The sequence below is a fragment of the Lepidochelys kempii genome, chromosome 13, assembly GCF_965140285.1.
Source record: "Lepidochelys kempii isolate rLepKem1 chromosome 13, rLepKem1.hap1, whole genome shotgun sequence".
In the NCBI taxonomy this organism is placed as follows: Eukaryota; Metazoa; Chordata; order Testudines; family Cheloniidae; genus Lepidochelys; species Lepidochelys kempii.
Window position 1 is genome coordinate 3643772 of NC_136392.1, and position 21073 is coordinate 3664844.

The 21073-nt window shown below is 47.2% G+C and overlaps 1 protein-coding gene across 2 annotated transcripts; it reads right to left on the reverse strand.

Moving 5' to 3' along the window:
• Window positions 1-4604: 4604 nt before the first annotated feature.
• NSFL1C (NSFL1 cofactor) lies at window positions 4605-19614 on the reverse strand. Of its 2 annotated transcripts, XM_073308852.1 has the most exons (9): window positions 19459-19613; window positions 16298-16395; window positions 14362-14436; window positions 10946-11111; window positions 10476-10568; window positions 9635-9744; window positions 8774-8911; window positions 7802-7966; window positions 4605-6583 (listed from the first exon to the last, which is right to left on the reverse strand). In XM_073308852.1, the coding sequence occupies exons 1-9, from the start codon at window positions 19558-19560 to the stop codon at window positions 6421-6423; spliced, it is 1110 nt and encodes a 369-aa protein (XP_073164953.1). In that variant the 5' UTR covers window positions 19561-19613; the 3' UTR covers window positions 4605-6420. The 2 variants fall into 2 exon arrangements, with proteins under 2 accessions (XP_073164953.1, XP_073164955.1); XM_073308854.1 differs by lacking the exon at window positions 10476-10568 and having other exon boundaries at window positions 19459-19614.
• Window positions 19615-21073: the final 1459 nt, after the last annotated feature.

Sequence of the window (21073 nt, forward strand, 5' to 3'; positions counted from 1 at the left end):
GAAGAAGTTGAAAAGCTTTTCAGTCACTCGGATCTCCATTCAGACATACAGAAACCTGTGTCTCGACAGCAGATCTTGAAAAGGGCCCGATCCTGCAGCCTTTACTCATGCAAGAGCTCCTATTGACTACCATAGTTTTGCCCAGAATCATCATAGAATCATAGAATATCAGGGTTGGAAGGGACCTCAGGAGGTCATCTAGTCCAACCCCCTGCTCAAAGCAGGACCAATCCCCAATTTTTGCCCCAGATCCCTAAATGGCCTCCTCAATCATTTAAGTCCCTCCTTACATGACTTGAGTTGCTTATAAATGTAACCGTTCTGCCAAGCAGAGTTGGTAGGAAGAAGGGCTGGGTTCAGTATCTAGGGGTTCCTCTTAACAATACAAAACAGAACCAGCTTGAGCCCTCACTCAGTAACCTGCGAAAGTGAACCACCCCCCCGGTGCCTCTAAGAAGCAATACTTAATAAAAAGGGAAAAGGACCGGAGTATTCATTGGGAAAACACCACAACCATAACTCTCAAACATCACTAAGAGCAACCACCACCCCAGAGTTCACTGGGCGGTGTCCTTTGCCTCTGTTTCTCACCTTGCGGCCTGAAAGTCCAACAGATGTTCCTTGGACGGGCCACTGCCCTCTCCCTCCACTGCACCGCGCTCACAGTTGCTGTCCTTGGTCAGCGAAGACCCAGAGTTCAGGGGGGGTGAGGCATCAAGCAACACCTCAGCTGGTGCAGCCACCATTACATCCAGGCTGCCTCTCCCCTGTGACATCACGCTCTGAGGTTCCAGCACTTGCCCCAGCTCTCAGCAATTGCAGCTCGCAGTGATTTCAGCAGGTAGTGGGGAACCGGGAACCTGTCCGGCACCAGGTCTCAGGCTCAGCACCCGGCTGTCACTGGTTGGGTCAGTGATCACTAGAGCTGAAAACAGGGACGCTCAGTGGAATCCAGTCAGCTCTGTCTTTACACAGTGGATAGGAGAGGATCAAATGGTACCTAGGCACAGCTCACACCACCATGCAGGAACACTTGGCCCCACCCTCTCCCCCTTTCATTGGGATTTGGCATGCCTGCCCCTTGCTTAGTGAGGATCAGTTTGGGGTGAGCCCCTCAATCGGGCAAGCTAAGTACAATTCTGCTGCCCTTTGCTCATACAATAAGGATAACATTTCATTACCTTTGCACTCAATACTGAAGTGATTTGTAACCTACTACCAGCCAAAATTGATCACTTTGGCAAAGTAGCTCCATCATGCTCTGCATCTAGGTAGAGGAGGAGTGTTCACGCAAATATGGTCTGTTCCTGAAACCTTCTTCCCCCAGCGCATCACTAGACATTAGGGGAGAGCTCATTCAGACCCTGCTTACATAAATGTCAGCCCAGACAGAAGAAGGGAAACCCAGAGTTCTGAACTCTGGTCTTTGCTAGAAAATAAAGGATACATTACTTTGTTTTAAAATTACTTTGTAGTTTAAGATGTTTAAGATTTGGGAGCTTGATTTTCAGGCATTTCACATGCACCACTAGAAACAAAGCAGATACATTTAGGGACAGGAGGGGAGCACTGTATTCCTTCAAATGAGCAACAGGCCTGTGAACACACATGCAGCTGCAGACGTCTATAAACATGCCTGCGCTTGTTTAAAGGGCCCGATCCAAAACCCACTGAAGTTAACAGGACACTTTCCACTGACTTCGATGGACTTTGGATCAGGCCTTGTGTGTCCTAGTGTGACTTAGTATGTGCATGCACATCCCGAGCTGGTTTTCTACAGCACCTTAACTCCAAAGGTGGTGTGAATTCAATAGCAATTAGGTAAGGGAGGTGAAGCTTGTAAAGTGGCTCTATCTTATAAAAGCCAAAAGGTCACCAGCAATAGACAGCTTCAAAAGAGCGTCCTGGGAGCAGGCTTTGTTTTTTTAGAGGTTCTATTTAAACATGTAATGCCATACAAGAATAAGGGCAGCAGCATGAAGGCCAGTTTCTAGTTCTTGGACATGGGTGTGTTATGATCAGTCACTTCCTAGCGAGCAGGAGAGTTTCACAATCCGAAACTAAATATGGCTGATTACAGCCAAAGGTAACAATGCTGACCTGCTACTTTAAAATCAAATCCTTAAAAAGAGATTACAGGTCCATCCATGTTAAACAAAACAGAAAATATGCCCACTGAAAGGTAACCTTAGAGCATGTCACACTGGGGCAGTGATCAAGGAGACCCTCACTTGGAAACAACAGAGGTGGGGCAGCATCCAGCACCGCAAAGGGGAAGCACAAGCTTCCTGAACACAGGGGAGGAGCAGAACCTGCTCAGAGAAGGGGGGAGGGAAGTATGCAGCAGAAGTATGTGAAAAATGTGCAGTTATTAGAAAGGGAGAGGAATAACAATGAACCAGATATGGAGGAGGAGCACAAGAGAAAGTCCTGTGATTTCTCACCTCTTGGAGGAGACTGCCACTGCAGTGAGAATGCTTGTCAGGGGAGTGGGAACACTTCTACAGCTAAGACTGCCAACCACAAACAGAACACTCTGAGTTATTAAACTCTGAGCAGTACTCTCTCTCTCACACACACACACTCACTCACACACACACACACACACAGAGCTGTGTTTACTCCTTACAAATAAAGCTCAGCAGACCTATGAAGGGGTCTCACATAAACATACACAAAAAAACTAGGCAGAAATCAAGAGGTGTAAATTCTAACATGAGAAAGTGAGTTTTTGCCAGAGTCTATTATAAACCATGAGAAATGCAGGCAGAACTCTGCTTGGGAGGAGGGAGAGGAAATTGGCTGCTTTAATACTAAATAAATAAAAATCAAGTCTCTCAGGCACTGAAAAGGAAAAGGCATTTTAAAAAGGAAATGAGATAGCAGCATGAGTCTGACTCTCCGTTGGTTTTATCAAATGTGGCACAGATTAGCTTCCCACACAGAAACATGGCAGAACATGAACAATCTCAGCCCACTGAATCTACCCAGGAGTGCAGCAAAAAGGCACTTTTGCCCTCAGAAAGCTGACTCTGTTAATGAACGGACCTCCCAGCAGTAGGAGTTGCAGAGGTGAGAATTCCCTCCCTCCCCTGCAGGGAGTAGCTCAGAGTGAAGCATACAAGGCCTGCAACAATAGGTTAAAAAAGGCAACTCGCCATCCCACTTGTGAGAACCATTGTGCACTCTCCAGCCCAGTTTCACCTTCTACTTTCATCCCCTCTGGTGTATTTTGAACTTTTCTGTCTCCAGCAAGCCTCACTAATTTTCCTTTGTCTATTGAAGACGACCAGCTTCAATCAGGCAGATGCCACGTACGGGATAGCCAGGCAACTCTACAAGCTCTGCCATGTCAACAGTAGTAGTTCTAGAAGATCTATAGCCAGGCTAACAATATTTGCACTTCTCTGCTCAGGCAAACTCTACATAGCCCCACAGTGTGAGATGCTGCAGATATAACCAAAGCTACCACAAGATGAGGACTACACATTAATAGGAAAGCCTGAGAGAAGAAGGGAAGGAGAATTAGCAGAGCAAGGTGACAGGGGAGTGAGTACATTAAACTAGGCTTCACAAATGTGTGTGATAGAGAGTTAAGTCTTGCAAAGCTCCTCGGCTATTAAGAGCTGAAAGCTCGTGGGCAGTTCAAAGACAGAGATGCTTGGCAGCAGTAAAACCCTCTGCTTTGGAGAGGTAATACAGTCTTCATAATGGAAAAGCTGCTCAGGGAACATGGTCTGAAATCAAACCCCCTCTCCCTTCCCCTCCCACCCATCTGCCCCAAATAATGAAACCATCACAGCACATGGGATTTCAAAGGTTCTCGTAGAAACCAGGCTACAAATCTATTTCAGTTGTCCAGGAGAACCAGACTAATCACAGCCCTAGTCTGAAGCAATCTAATCTGAATCATGCTGACTTGCTGACATGTATTTAATAACCCTGCATGCATTATGGCACACCCAGCCAGAGACAAAAATGACAGAGAGCCTCCTGCTTCAGTTTTCTTGGAAAACCACCACCAGTTAGAGGGGAAACGGAAGATTTATCTTCCCAGCCTCTTCCTTTACTAAACTCCTCTAGCTCCGCTCAGGAAGCTGCACCCTCTGCGGCACGTGGCTAATTACGTATGCCCTCTCCCTAAAGGGCAAGATGAGGTGAGCCCGCCATTTGGTGGCATTACATCACAAGAAGCCAGGCTCATTTGGGACAGACAATTGTGAGATCCAAGTTCTCCTCTGACAAATCGCTTTGAAACAAATGTCCTGGCATGAGGCAGCTATGGCTGTACTCTGGCTGTGGCGAAAAATCCACCTTCAAGCTCCTTTTAGTGCTGATCACGCAGACGCCTTATCCTGAAATATGGCACATCACCGCTTCCGGCATTAAACAATCGGTGCAAAACCCCAACTCCATAACTCAGAGTGGCTCACCGTCAGTGGAACAGCAAATACTGCCAAGATGTTAATGCCAAATTAGCTGAAGATTGTTCTGCACAGAGCAAACCTGCTAGCAACACACCCCCAAAGCGCAAAAGCAGATGCCAGCTGTTCCTCAACAACATGGACAATTTCATGCATCATGTTAGAAAGGGTCAGAAGACATTTTCCTATTTTTTTAATGGTCACTTTCACAATAATTTACAACGTTTGCCGTTACGTACATTATGTATCCATTTAATCATGAAAAATGCTAATTCATTCAACCCCCGGTAGAGTAAGTGCTGTCCAAATGCCCTTGCTAAGGTCCGCTACTCACTCCTCTGTTGTGCTTGACGCACCTAGCTAAGCGAGTTTCCCATGCTGAACTTGTGGAATCTGCTGACCCCTCCCCCGCGTAGGCGTGCCTAGTGTTTGTTCTCTGCTCATTGCAAGTACCAAAACTGGGGAACAGGAAACCGTGAAGCATCGGGGGAGGTAGGGTTACAGTGCTCGAGCTCTACGCTCCAGCATGACTAAGCCTGGATAATGGGACACATGTTCTAACAACTCACGGGGTCACAATTCAGGTACTTGCATCACAGCGAGACTACTGGTCTCAGTGTAGCATCGAATTAGCTGGCGTCACAAAGCTGATGGTTCAGCACAGCTGCAGGCTCTGCACGGGATAAGTCCAGAACACGGAGTCAGGCGTGAGATGCACTGGGACATGAGGTGCACTAGCTGGCAAACCTGCATGAGCTACACCTGGCTCAAGCTAATCCCATTAGTCCCTCATTTCTAGGAGCACCGAATTTACTCACGAGATTCTTAATAAAAGAAGAGACCTGAGCCCAAAATGCAAACAATAAAACAGACAAAGGTGTATAGCTAAACTGGTCCTCAACAAATGTGAGAAAGTAAATTTAAGGGTTAATCTCTTCCCCACAGCCTTAAATTACACCCTGGCCATTCCCAGTATCTCAACAATTCATTTTTAAAATTCCTTGCCAAAAATCTCTACTTTCCATTAAGTTAAAGTGTATTCATTTTTATCACTTTTCACTTCCATTCACTTCCACAGCAGATCCAGCATCCTGCCCTCTTGGGGCGGAAACCAAGGAGCAGGCTGTACTTCCCAAAGCCATGAAGCAGCCCAGCACGCAGCAAGGCAAAACTGCAGCCAGTCTTGCTTAGTGGAGAGAGGGGAGAAAACAAGAGACCAGGCTGGGTGCTGTGAGGTAGAGCCCTACACAGGGCTGTTTTTTAATCCCGTTCCCGCTAGTATGGTGATGGGTCCTGCAGGACCCCAGTCCTCCGCAGGGCTCTCCTGTGAGGAATGTCAGAACTTTGTAGCGGGGGCAGGGGGAAATCAGAACTTGAACTTTACTTCTGAAAAAGGATGAGAAAAGCATTAACCTTACGCCTCTGCATGCAAATCCAAGCTTTAACCCACATACAGTACAAGAGAACCGTGGCTTCCCAAGGATCTATCGGCTAGTGCTGGTGTTACACCAATGTCAGTGTCAGCCTGGCAATCAGATCACCCATTTATGGGATGGTTTTTATTTAACACACTGAAACAAAGGAAGCGTTTTGCATAAGGCCTGGGAGGAGCGAAGAGTAATGGGTTGCTATGAGTCGTTCTTCCCCAGCATGGACGGAAACTACTTCCTTTGAGCTCCCTTTCACCAGACTTCCCTCCCACTCTGCAGTCAGTAACGTGATCCATAAAGCACCTTTGACAACTCCAGTGGGAGAATTTCTGGCACAATAGGCTGCAGCCCCTTTCAAAATGGGTTTGTTTTGTTTATTTATTTTAAAGTCCACTGATCATCACAAAAACATGGGAAATGCAACTAATGAGAAAAAAGTCCAACCAAGATCTAAGAACCCAGAGCTACAGGTAGATGTTACACTGTGCTGTGTGGCACAGGTGCGCATACAGGACGAAACGACACATGCGCACAGCAGGTAGACGCGTGAAGAGAGATGGGTTCTATTATATTAATCGCTGGACGATGACAGCGTTGAGCAGGTTGGCTTCCTTCAGGGTTTGGTCCTCGTCAGACAGCTCTTTATTCGGGAAGGTGGTCATGAGGACAAAGCTGGTAGCAGCCATCGCTGGCCGGGCATCTACTATGAAGAGCCGGATGTCACGGATGCTGTCCAAGGGGATCAAACACACAATGGTGACCCTGTTATTTCATTTACTGCACAAATGTGTGGGAAACAGACTAACCTTACACCTTTTCCCGAAGGTGTAAGAGCCTGCAATGTCACAGCATCAACACTACCAGCAAACGGCAAAAGCCACATAAAGCAGATTTCACATTTAAGCTACTTTTAAAGATGACTTTTCATTTTCTGTTGCATATCTATACAGACACACGAGTTCCCTGAAATAACACATGAAACTGCTTTCCACCTATTACAAGTGAGGCTAAAGCCTTTGAGCATAAGCTGTGATCACAACTAGATAGTCTTTGTAACTTCCTGCCTTAAACACATGCAGTGATTGGTGGCTATACTAGTAAGTTTTTAATACCTGCAGATCACCATGGTGTCTGGACACGTCGGTGGATCAAGAGATTCCTGCATGTATAGTTTGTAAAATGCTTTGGTATCCCTTCAGGATGAAAGGTGCAATGTAATTTATAAACTGCTGGATGGGCAGGAGAGCAGCATTCCGCATAAGTGAGGCAGATCCCAGATTATCTGATCCCTTAGGGGGCATGATACCATCGTGGATAACAAGGGGGCCTGGAAAAGAGATTTGTCTTCCAGATTCCCCTGCTTGAGCAGAGATGTGGTTCAGTTCTCCTATAAGAACTGGAGAAAAGTACGGGTGACCAGCTGTGTTCTCCAAGAATGGTTGGCTGAGCAGGACTCCAGCACAGAAGTCACATGCTTAAGTCCTACTGAGCAATGGACTCCATGGAATTAATTTTGCTCCTCCCGCTGAACCTGTTTTAAAGGGAACCTCCTCTCTCAAGCTATCTGCAGTGAAGAGAGTGGCTAAGCAAACAAGTTTTCAGAAGAAGTCAACTGAGCTAAGTTCCTTAATTATCTGAAGATGTCCAAAGACCTTGGGATAATTTAGTTGGCACTACAGACAGTTACACTGAGAATACTGAAGTGTTCAAATGAGAGATCACCAGTTCAACAGCTGTCACTGTTAGGAAAACAAATCCTATCCTACTAATATTTAACAATCACCAAACCCCGCAATAATTCTGCTCCTATTCACCTATACAGAAGGATCCCCAGAGCTCCCTTTAGCTGGCTAGCCAGGATTTTAACATCTGCTCCAGCTGTGTACAGTTCACAGTGTCACTCGGGCCTTCCCAGTTAGTAACCTGTGTTTCCCGTTGCCCTTGTACCTGTGGCTGTGGTTAAATTTCTGGACCAATCGCCCGCCATCAGCGAGCCGGATTTGGATGTTGGTGGTGGGCTCTGATTCATCAATGGTGATAGAAGAACTGGCTTTGGCTTCGTTCTCTGCCTGCTGTGCTGGAGAGCTGGTGCCCATCACCTGGGGGGCAGTGCTAAGAGGAGGAAAACATAGAGGACAGGTTTTATAAACCACCTCTTTCCAGGCCCAGGAATCAGGATTCCCACTTAAAAAGAGGCACAGATGCAAACATATTAGCACTGAGAACAGGAACTCAGGAACCAACTGGTGACACATCAGGGGCCCTCAGACACTTATCTAATCTCCAAACCAACCTCTCAGAGCCAACAGATTATACAACCTCCAATGTCTTCCAATCCAACCCCCACTCAACCTGACTTAGACATTCCCACACTTCCAGACATCTAATCATGGTCCCTACTACCTCCCCATCTCCTCGCTTCGGATTGATCTCTTGACTAACTGCTAATGAGGGTGCATATCACACACAATATTTAGCATTTACAAACATTAAAATGATTAATCACCACCGTACCGCCGCTCTGCAGGGCAGATATGTTATCCTCTTTTTACATACAAGGAAACAAAGGTTAAGTGATTTGACGTAGGCCACAGAATCAGAGGCAGAGCCAGGAATCAAACTCATGTTCCTGGCTCAGAGACACGTGCTCAGACCTCTGCAACACACTTTATATCTGCCATCAATGCCGTTTTGCAATTGATTCACAGGGGTTTGCAATAGGGAACTAACAGCAAGGAGTTAAAGCCAGTCCTTTGTATTTGTTAAAAACACCTGCAACATTAAATGCTTATAAAATGTCAGCTATTCCGTCACCCTAACAAACAGCCAAATCAACTGCTATTTTGTTAAAGAAAGAAACCGTGTGAGCTCAGATGGCCTATGGCAGCAGATACCAAATCAGTATTGCTGTCTTCTCACCTGCCCAGTTTCTGCCCCTCTCCAGTGAAAGCCCTGAAGGCACCTTTGGATTTCACAAAATCCTCGTCACGGTGGTCCTCCATATCCAAGTTCACTTGTCCACCGCGTGCTAACCTGCGGAGCTCGGCTGGGACTTCCCTGGAAGCAAGAAGAATGTGCATTGTAATAAAATCCATAGATAAAGAGCTGAAAACTACCTTCTGTTGTGTCTTGACACACAGGTGGGCTCCTCTTCTGGAGCAGCTTCAAAATGGTGCCCTCCCCTTGCCAATGGCTACAAGAGAGACAGGCATGCAGAAGAGATTACAGAACATGCACCCAGATAATGCTTGCTTCCTATTTATGCTGCCCAGGGAACTGTCACCACAAATGCCAGTCCCATCACAGGCTATTAGAAACCTTCCCTCCTGTCCCCAGGAATCAAAGCATCCTTTAGTCATCATCTCATCAGCTAAGCAGGATTTGAGGAGGACTCATCTTCCCAGGGCATAACACACATGAAAGTTTTCTCGCACTAGTCTGTGTTTAGGATAACCTGCCTTTTGTAATCCTCAGGAGTCTGCATCCCACATATGGAAGAGACTGTTCCCTCACTTCTAATCCTCAAAGTCTCCTATCCCTTCATGGGATGGGGCTGCTTCAACAGCTAAATACCTGATGTAAAGGCAACCACTGTATTTTACCCACCCCATTGCTACCACGTTAAGAAACTAATGAAAATGCTTCAGATTAAATGAGCTATTTATACTAAGCTCTGATTCCCAGCACCCTGGATTTCCTACATTCCTATATTTTAGCGTACAGGCGCTTCCTTCTCAGACACATCCCATCAGAGGTCCCCCCAAGCCTCATGCTGCATACCCTCTGCGGATAGACTCCAGAAACTGGGCATTGGATGGGTCTTGGTAGCTCCTCAGCTCCCCATTGTCTAGGCTGAATCCACTCTTCCACAGCTTCAATACGATATGTACCTGCAACCACCCCAAGCAGAAAAGTTAGCTCCTTGCCAGTGTCTTGATAAAACATAGCAACGACTGGCAGTGAAAAGCCTGCCCAGCGGGATAATTTCAGATAGAGGGTTGTGCCCCTGTGGGGACTTCCCTAAGCCAACACAGACAAAAGAAAGAAAAACTGTTGGCTGGCTGCTTGGTGGTGTCACTCCCCAATACAAAGCCACCATCACAGATCACCCTCTTTTTGGCAGGTCTGGATAAAAAGCCAAAGAGTGCATGGGACAGGTAGACTGAGCCACACACCCACCCCAGAGGTGGCCTCTCCAAGCTCACAGTGGAACACACTGGTCAGGTAGAGGAGAGAAGTCTGCACTGCTACTGCGCCTCCTCTGGGGATACAGGGAATTTCATTCTCCAGTGCTTTCTATATGCCACCTTTCAGGAGCATTAATTTCACAGCTAGAAATGTTGAGAAAAGGTCCTTGAGCTTATGAGGAGCTTCCAGGCTTTTAAGTAACACTTCAGCAGAACACTGCCTACAGAACGCTTGATTATTCATTAAATCTACAAGTGGAGGAAAGAGCACTCTCCAGTCTAAGAATTTACCAAAGCTAGGCTTACTGCACCTCAGCCTTCTATGTCCATTTCCTTCTCTGGGCTCATCAAGAGGGAAAACAGATGCTTTGTAGCTAAATAAAATAATCCACTAAGGAAGATCTTTGCAAAGTTGAAGGGTGAGAGCTACTCACATCCTGACCAGAATGCTGCCTCCTCTCTCCTGACACATAGGCCGACTCCTCCTCTGGAGCAGCTCCAAGGCGGTACCCTCCCCCTGCAAATGGCTACAAGAGAGAGGCACGCAGAAGAGATTACAGAATGATATGCACCCAGACAATGCTTGCTTCTCCTTCACGAGAATATTGCCATGAGTAAACATGGGCTTCACTGTACCAGCAATATGGTTATAAGCTATGTAACACATCTCAAAGCTGCAGTGGCCAACTTGTTAGCCAATGAATCATCTGACCCCCTGAATTAGCTTTTCTTGCCATTATGGCACATATGCTAGATCAGCGCTAATGGAGGGGTAGCTGTCCTTACAAGAGAATCCCAGCACTCACCAATATAGAACAGCTGTCACTGAGCTGGTGGAGGGAGATCACCTCCATTAAAAACAGATTTAAATAAGGAAAGGAAAGAAGACCCCAGCATTCCTCACTTTTGGTCTGCTGCTCTCGCCGGGGCTCTTAGCTGGCCGATCGACAGCCACCGCTCCATGCTCCTTAGCTCCTTTGAACAGATCCTCCACCAGCTCATTGGGGCTTTTCTTCCTTGGCGGGCCAACGATCTGCTGCCCACTTCTTTCCGAGCCCCCAGCATAGAACCTGAACAGAACAAACAATCATCATCTAGGGACTTGGGGTTAGTTACTTGGACAAATGATTTTCCAGGACGTGGACCTGAGAAGCCCCAAGAGGTTACAGGAGCAGACTGAGTTTCAGGTCCAGGATGTGGCTGCCCACACAAAGAGTTTTTGCTCTTGCACAGTTGGTTATTCTCACTTTCTCTTCTATAGTCATACAGTTTACTGGGAAGTGTTCATCTACTCTGGCCAATCACTGTAACTGATGTGAACAGAAAACCATGAAATGAGGTCTCTGCCAGACTCAGCAGCTTCTTCTGTAACAGAGTTTGAAAAGCTGTGTATTAACTAGTGACAATCAAGTAATCTCCTAGCCTTAAAGCTCACAAATTTAACAAATGGGGGGAGGGAAAGAGGGAAAGGAGAGAACCTAGACTAATGGGACTGGTTATCTGCACTCCTGAATTCTACTGCCAGGTACACCACCAAGTTAAGGCACTGAACTGATCTGTGCCTTAATCTACCCATCAGTAAGATTGTTTATATACTTGGCCACCTCACAGTGATGGCTCCATTCAATTTGCTTTGCATGTCACCTATAAACTACTTATAGAATCTGAGACACATAGGGCTGGAAGAGCCCTTGAGAGATCATCCAGTCCAGCACCCTGCGCTGAGGCACAGTCAAATAAACTGAGACCATCTTTGACAGGGTGTTTGTCTAACTCGCTCTTAAAGTCCTGCAATGACAGGGATTCCACAACCTCCCTTGGAAGCCTATTCCAGTGCTTAACTATCCTTATAGTTAGAATTTTTTCCCTAATATCTCACCTAAATCTCCCTTGCTGCAGATTAAGTGGATTACTTCTTGTCCTACCTTCAGTGGACATGGAGAACAACTCATCAGTGTCCTCTTTATGACAGTCCTTAACATATTGGAAAACTTATCAAGTGCCCTTCAATCTTCTTTTCTCAAGACTAAACACGCCCAGTTTTTTAACCTTTCTTCATAGGTCAGGTGTTCGAAACCTTTCATCCCTTTTGTTGCTCTCCTTTGGATTCTCCTCAATTTGTCCACATCTTTCCTAAAGTGCAGCGCCCAGAAATGGACACAGTACTCCAGCTGAGGCCTCCCCAGTGCTGTGTATAGGGGGACAATTACCTCGTGTCTTTTTAACATTCCTGTTAGTACACCCCAGAATATTAACCTTTTTAGCAACTGCAGACTCATATTTTTGACTCATTCAATTTGTGATTTACTACAACCCCCAGATTCCTTTTAGCAGCACTACTTCCTAGCCAGTTATCTCCCATTTTGTAGTTGTTCATTTGATTTTCTCTAACTAAGTGCAGTATTTTGCACTTGTCTATTAAATTGAATCTTGTTGATCTCAGACCAATTCTCCAGTTTGTCAAGGTCATTTTGAATTCTAATCACGTCCTCCAAAGTGCTAGCAATCCCTTCCCCAGCTTGGTGCCATCTACAAATTTTATAAGCAAGTCATTAATGAAAATACTGACCAATATCAGACCCAGGACTGACCCTGCAGACCCCACTAGATATGCCCTCCCAGTTTGGCAGTGAACCACTGATAACTACCCTTTTGAGTACAGTCTTAACTAGCTGTTTACCCATCTTATAATAATTCAATCTAGACCACATTTCCTAATTTGCTTACCAGAACGTCATGTGGGTGACATATGGGTTTCAGAGTCCAGGCTCCACCCCAAGGCAGAACATATACACTGCTATTTTTAGCTCTACAGCCCAAGCCCTGTGAGCCTGCGTCAGTTGACCTGAACTCTGAGACTTGGTGCAGCAAGTGTTTCTTTACAGTAGACATACCCTTACTATTCTTCCTCTCGCATCAGGATGGTTTGCTATTGAGCCCCTAATACTGTCTCTTTGAAAAACTGCCATCTTTCCTGAACTCCTTTTGGGACCTTACCTACCAGTTCTGAGTTTGTTACTGTCTGCTTTTTTAAGTCCATTGTTACTTTCACTTTCACTCCTTCCATTCCTTAAAATCATGAAATCTATCATTTCATGATCATTTTCACCCAAATTGCTCCGAACCTTCAGATTTTCAACTAATTCCTCCTTGCTAGCCAGAATCAAATCTAATATGGCTGTCCCATCGATTACTTCCTCTACTTTCTGAAACAAAAAATTGTCCTCTAATACATTCCAAGAACTTATTGGATATTTTGGGTTTTGCTGTATTATTTTTCCACCAAGTGACTGGGTAGTTACAGTCCCCCATTACTACTTGTGTTTTGCATATTTCTGTTATTTGTTCTCAAAATGCCTGATCCACTTCTTCCTCCTGATTTGTTAGTCTACAGTAGACCATGACATCACCCATTTTTTCCCCTCCTTTTATCTTCATCCAGAGACTTTCAACTGGTTTGACTCTCACCTCCTTCTGGACCTCAGAACAAGAGTACATATTGAGGTACAATGCAACACCTTCTCCCTGGCCTATCCTTCCTGAACAAGCCATAACCCCACTATACCACCAAGTCTCTGTGATGCCAATTAAGTCATAATTTAGTTTATGGAATACTTCACGTTCTTCCGGTTTACTCCCCATATTCCTTGCATTTCTGTATACGGACAGCTAAGCTATTGAGCAGCTTCCCCCATTGCTACCCCTCATGTAGCTCCAATGACCCCCGCCCCATATTTAGTCCTCTGTTAACATCACTTTTTTTTGTACCTACCTGTGGGCTTTTATCACCTGCCCCTTTTGAATCTAGTTTAAAGCTCTCCTCGCTAGCTGTCATTATAGCTGTCACTGCAGGAAATTTCCCACTAACATTTCCTAAATGATGCTCAAAAGAAGGGAAAAACCCAGATGAAAAGGGGAACTGCAACTGCATTCCCATACAGCAGCATCACAAACAAAGACATGGGAGTGCTGGGGCTCACTGCTCTAGCAAAAATGCAAACACTCATTTTGCAAGCCCTGGGATTAACTTCTCTCAACAATGGGGAGAAGGACATGCATTCAGAACTGTACTGATCACCACTGAATTTAACATCTCACAACTCTCAAACCAGTACAGAGAATTTCTACAAACAGTGCTAAGCCTGTCCTTGCAGACATCATTTTCATTGACTAGCCTTTCAGAATAAGACTCAGTGAGCATGAAAACCGGAGACTCGTCAGTAGCGATTAAAACACAGATTTAAAGAAGGTTCTGTATAGTTCCATACTCTCCCACAAGATAAAAGACCATGTGGTTTATATATTTAACCGGAGACTGACCGTTGTCCCTCTTCCTCTTCATCATCATCTTCTTGAGCATGAACAAGGTCTCTGAATGATGTCACCCGGTGGTCACTGTAAAAAGATAACCAAATAAGCGCACACATTCCCCAAAGAGATAGATAGATATCAGACATGTAACGTGAACTATAAAGCAGGAAAGTGGCTGTTATGTTGTGCTTCTGTCCTCTACTATGCATCTGGGTTAAACAGAATTTATTTCCACTGAACTTCAGTTCTTGCACTAATTAAACACCCTCTATATACTGATCAAATGGCAGCTCAGAGGGGACAGGTACTATTGCTGTCCTCATTAACCATTCAGCAAAGTCCATCTGCTCTTTCCCTCTTGGGGACTGTTGTCAAAATAAGGAAGACTATCCTAATATCCTACACCGGTGGTTCCCAAACTTGTTCCGCCGCTTATGCAGGGAAAGCCCCTGACAGGCCGGGCTGTTTACCTGCTGTGTCCACAGGTTCGGCCGATCACGGCTCCCAGTGGCCATGGTTCGCTGCTCTAGGCCAATGGGAGCTGCTGGAAGCAGCGCGGGCTGAGGGACGTACTGGCCCCTGCTTCCAGCAGCTCCCATTGGCCTGGAGCAAAGAACTGCGGCCACTGGGAGCCGCGACTGGCCGAACCTGCGGACGCGGCAGGTAAACAAACCAGCCCGGCCCACCAGGGGCTTTCCCTGCACAAGTAGCGGAACAAGTTTGGGAACCACTGCCCAACACTTAGCTCCCTCCCTGACTTCAATTAAAAACAACATACACTCTTAGAATAGTCTAAACATATCTAAGAGATCACTAGAAACAAACAGTTTTGTGCCTTTTGTGTCTTTATGATATATAAAGAAAGATCTGAAAGGTTTCTGTACAAGACAAAAAAAAGGAACCTGGATTGAAGAAAGCTGGAGTAGAAGAATTTCTGCATTTATACAGTGGGTTAATCTGGGTCCCTTCCAACCCTACGGACCTGATTCATCACTCCACTAGACCATCGAGTCACATTGGTGTAAGAATGGTGAATCAGTCTCCAAGTATCTCATCCTCTCCCCATTACATCGACAAATACCAGGTGAGTGTACGCACAATGCTTGATAAGGGGTCACGAACACAACAAACGTAACAAAGCTTCAGTCATTTCCCTGCAGATGTACTGGATTTAGGAACCTTTATTTATCCACAGAATAGTTATGGCATAATCCCGAAAAATGCAAGGTATCTAACGCGGCCCTGTTTACGGAGCCTCTGTTAAAGGTGAACGGAGTTCAGGTTACATGTCTGTTGATCCTCTGTGTTTCTGCGGAGCTACCTACTAGGGAGCTAACTGAAATGGCGATTTTTTGTGATGTGGACACTTACCCACTAGAATCTGCACTTAGACCATCAAATTCATTTTACACAGACAACTACCAATCAGATGAGAACTCTCTGTGCTTCAGATCCCTCATCTGTAAAATGGGGATAATATTTTCCTATTTCACAGGGACAAAATCAGGCCAAATTCATTCAAGCTTGTAAAGTGCCTTGACACCCTCAGATAGGCGGCGTATAGAATTGCAAACTATTCTAGAGAATTATAGTATTCTGTATTACAGAGAATGTTTAGATCTGCTGAGTTCTCTTCTGGCCCCAAAGCAAACTAAAATAGAATAATCCATTCTTCTTGAGCAATGAGGTAAAATCATTCTACAAAATTCTTTGCATAAGATGTGCAATCACATCCAAGGTAGGGGAATACAACACTGCTGGGGTTTCACAAAGGCTAATGAAACTTACGAAATAAAGCTGAACAAAATTCATGGATGTCTTCTCTGATAAGGGTCATACAGCAATGTGATGGGCATAGTGTAAGTACTTCGATAGGTGGCTTCCACTCCCACATGTATAACTGCTTAATGAGCAGACCCATATAATTTGCAAAGTTTCTCCTCACCTGGGTGCAGTGCCTCTGGACACAGAGCTGGCAGTTGGCTGAGGAAGCGTTACAATATCTTCATCACCCCCGTCCTCATAAAAACTAGCTAGAGCAATCTGAAAGGACAGAATTACAGCGGCTTTTAAGAAGACGACCGATCATCTCGTACATCATTGCTGTCAGAAAGATGTCAGAACTATATCCATTAAAAAGATTAAAATACTGCATTTACTTAGAACTTTTGTCACGCCCAATAGCTTAAGCCACATCTACTCTAAGGAATTTTACAAAACAATTTCCACCTTCAGGAGTCTTAAGCAGAGATAAGGCTCATCTAGCAGCTTCCAGTTTTTTTACTGCCATGTTAGGGGTTGCCTACACTCAGAAATGTACTGAAACATTTCTTCTGGAATAACTCCTTGTGTGGATACTCTTATTCCAGAATAAGACTGCTTGTTTCTGATTTAGCTTACTCTACTTCTAAAGTGGATTTAGCTAAATCTGAAAAAGGTAGCCTTATTCCAGAATAAGAGTATCTTCATGGGGGTTTATACACAAATAATTATTACAGAACAGCTATTTCAGTACATTTCCAAGCATGCACAAGCCCTTAATTAAATGTGCTAGTGTAGACATGGCCAGAGGGTAAGTTTGCAGGGAAAAAGGCAATTGGTCAAATAGGTGATCATGCATTCACTTACAATTTTCAGGTCCTGTTCATACCATGGCTGAATCTGTGCTAGCAATAACTGGTTTTCACCCCTTCTGACCAAGTGGATAACTTTTACAGATCCTTCCACTCTACCTGACTGGCTAAATACAGGAGTCTATATCATACACAATCTCGATTAAGCATATTTCATAGACTTTGAATAGTTTCAGGTGTCTGAAATTAGGATTATCAGAAGAATTTTCAGTGCTCTTAATATATATAAGGGGAAGGAGGATGATCTTGGGAACTACAGGCCAGTCAGCCTCACCTCAGTCCCTGGAAAAATCATGGAGCAGGTCCTCAAGGAATCAATTCTGAAGCACTTAGAGAGGAAAGTGATCAGGAACAGTCAGCATGGATTCACCAAGGGCAAGTCATGCCTGACTAATCTAATTGCCTTCTATGACAAGATAACTGATTCTGTGGATAGAAGGGATAAGATGGATAGAAAGCTGGCTAGATTGTCGGGCTCAACGGGTAGTGATCAATGGCTCCATGTCTAGTTGGCAGCCGGTATCAAGCGGAGTGCCCCAAGGATCGGTCCTGGGGCCGGTTTTGTTCAATATCTTCATAAATGATCTGGAGGATGGTGTGGATTGCACCCTCAGCATGTTTGCAGATGACACTAAACTGGGAGGAGAGGTAGATACGCTGGAGGGTAGGGATAGGATACAGAGGGACCTAGACAAATTGGAGGATTGGGCCAAAAGAAATCTGATGAGGTTCAGCAAGGACAAGTGCAGAGTCCTGCACTTAGGATGGAAGAATCCCATGAACCGCTACAGGCTAGGGACCGAATGGCTAGGCAGCAGTTCTGCAGAAAAGGACCTAGGGGTTACAGTGGACGAGAAGCTGGATATGAGTCAGCAGTGTGCCCTTGTTGCCAAGAAGGCCAATGACATTTTGAGATGTATAAGTAAGGGCATTGCCAGCAGATCGAGGGACGTGATCATTCCCCTCTATTCGACACTGACGAGGCCTCATCTGGAGTACTGTGTCCAGTTTTGGGCCCCACGCTACAAGAAGGATGTGGATAAATTGGAAAGTGTCCAGCGGAGGGCAACAAAAATGATTAGGGGGCTGGAACACATGACTTATGAGGAGAGGCTGAGGGAACTGGGGATGTTTAGTCTGCAGAAGAGAAGAATGAGGGGGGATTTGATAGCTGCTTTCAACTACCTGAAGGGCGGTTCCAAAGAGGATGGCTCTAGACTGTTCTCAGTGGTAGCAGATGATACAACAAGGAGTAATGGTCTCAAGTTGCAGTGGGGGAAGTTTAGGTTGGATATTAGGAAAAACTTTTTCACTTGGAGGGTGGTGAAACACTGGAATGCGTTACCTAGGAAGGTCGTGGAATCTCCTTCCTTAGAAGTTTTTAAGGTCAGGCTTGACAAAGCCCTGGCTGGGATGATTTAGTTGGGGATTGGTCCTGCTTTGAGCAGGGGGTTGGACTAGATGACCTCCTGAGGTCCCTTCCAACCCTGATATTCTATGACCACACAGCCTGTTTGGGTTAATCACACTTCTATAAAATCTTATGCCTCAAGCTAACAAAACTCAGTGATAAATATTATTTACCTGAATAGGAGATTGCCTCAACTAGTTACACAGATATTTGTAAATTTCAAAATTACAAAATGGAAGTGATTTGTCTCCCAGTTCTTGCGCTTGATGACTTAATCTGCCTCTAAAGAGTTTCAGTTCATATTAAAGTATAACAGGTATGGGGGGGGGCGGCATTACTGCACAATATTGTGAGTCAAGACTCTTGGCTCCATCGCTGTGTGGACCTGGCTGGACAAGTCACTTCACTACTGTGCCTCCCTTTCCCTATCTGGATAATACTTATGTCAATGGTTCTGTGAGGCCTAATTAATGCTAGTAAGGAGCTCTGAGATTTTTGGATGAAATGATGTGCCAAAGAAATGCGACGGGCAGGGATGCGAAGGGCATGCAACAGGCGCCTGCAGGGGTTTACAGGAGAGCTGGGAACTCACTGCAGCCACATCTTGAGAGAGGCGACCAGCTCCAGGACGGCTCCTGAGTGACGGAGACCGAGTCTTCCGCAGGCTGGTGGGCGGGGGACGGGTTTGCACGGAGGAGCCAGCGGCCAGTTCAGGGCGTGCAGCGCCTGGGGGAACAGGCCTGGGGGGCCCTTTGCTCGCGCGGGCACCGGCTCGGCCCAGCCCGGCAGGAGGAGCGGCCTGAGCCCGGGGAGGCGCCGGGGGGCGCTGGCCGGGGTAGGGAGCAAGGGGAGCAGGGCCGGGCCAGCAGTGAAGGCGGAGAAGGCGGGGCCGCGGGCGGGCGCCGGGGAGGGGAGGCCGGGATGGGGGGAGCGAGCCGGAGGGGCCGGGGAGGTCGGCCCGAGCCGGGCCCGGGGGAGGCGGGAGGCCGGGCCGGGCCCCCCCATGCCGGGATGACGGTGCGGTTCCGCGGCGGCCCCTCCCCCGGCCCGGCGCGGCGCTACCTGCAGGTCCCAGCCCGCCGACTCCAGGAAGAAGCGGGCTCGCTCCTCCTCGGTCCCGGTCACGGCCACGAACTCCCTCAGCGCCTCCTGCCGATCCGCCATCTTCCCGGTGCAGCGGCCAATCCCCCCCGGCCCGCGCCGGAGGCCGCGCCTGGCGGGCCGGGCGTGCAGCACTCAAAGCCCTCCGTGCGGAAACGCGCGCCGCCCACAGCGCCACCTGCCGGCCCCCAGCGCGACGGGCAGCGGGAGGCTTCCGGCCGGGCGCAGAGGCGGACACACGCTGCCCTCTGCTGGGGGGAGATGGAAACGCAGGGGCCCCTGGGGAGATGGAAACGCAGGGGCCCCTGGGGTCCCCAGTTCAACCGCCTGCCCCCGGTTCCCACGTGGGTCCCGTCCCACCAAGGTCCCTGCTGGGTGCTCAGCCCCCTCCTGCATCTGACCCCCAATCACACCCCCAGGAGCTGGGCCAAGGGAGGGAGAGACACGGACCGTTCCAGGGCCAGCCGGCGCCGGGGCTTAGGGCGCCTCTCCTGGGGTGCGTCAGGACCCCGGCTCCGCCGAGCTCGCGGGATGTGGGCTCAGTTCCCAGCCCTGTCACGGCCTCCACGGACAAACCACTTACGCTAAGAGCTTTAAAAACGGCCACTGGTTCTGGGTGCCCAACTTTCAGAACTGGGCCACTGGTTTCTGGGGCCCAGTTTTCAGAAACACTGAACATCTCACCGTCCCCCACTGGGAGCCGCCATGCGAAGGGTGGCCTCTCTGGAGAGCAAGCCTCCAGGAGCGTGCCCCAAACCGGAGCCACTCCAAAATCACGGGGCTGCTTTTGAACATTTTGGTCCCGATCTCTCTGAGCCTGAGTTCTCCTTCCACACAATGGGGATAATAACCTCAGCCTACCTCACAGGGTGCCAAAAAGATAGAAGCCCAGACCCTCCAAGAGAGGGGAACTCAGGCATGGGCAACACTCAGTCGTTTGTGAGCTGCTCCGATACCACGGTGGCGGGGCCATAAAAGGACTAGGCAGATTAGACAGACATGAAGGTTTGTCGTTAAAACCATTCCCACAGTGGGGGAAACACTTCCACCAGCAGAACCCAGACTTGCACACTCTCCCCGGCAGCATGCAACCAGCAGGGTCCCCGGAGATAACGGGCTGTAAGAGCAGGTCACACTGCAGTTCTGCTCTGCAATACGTCCTGTGACAATGGGATCGGTGGGCAGGCAAGTGAAGGACTCACGGCACATCTGGGGGTGAATTCAGGCATCTTCAGAGCAGCTTATCTTAATACAGAAGTAAATGCAAAAACTGTCCTGCCGTCTTAAGCCCCAGAGGCAGGAGGCTTCAGACCGAGGCTCAAAGCAGCAATTCCCTGTTCTCATCTCCCCCATGTCCCAGAGCACAGCCCCATATGGCCACCTCCAGGATCTGACGCTGCTTAAAGCAGAGGCTGGTTATTAACAGCCAGACCAGCACGTTGTTTCATTTTCACCTTATTTGGATTTTTATTTCTCACCAGATTTTTTTCCTCATCCCCCTTCTACCCACATCAGGCTGTGACACCGTTTTGGTTACCCAGGGTGTCTGCGGTGAATTATTAGTGCTTTGATAAGC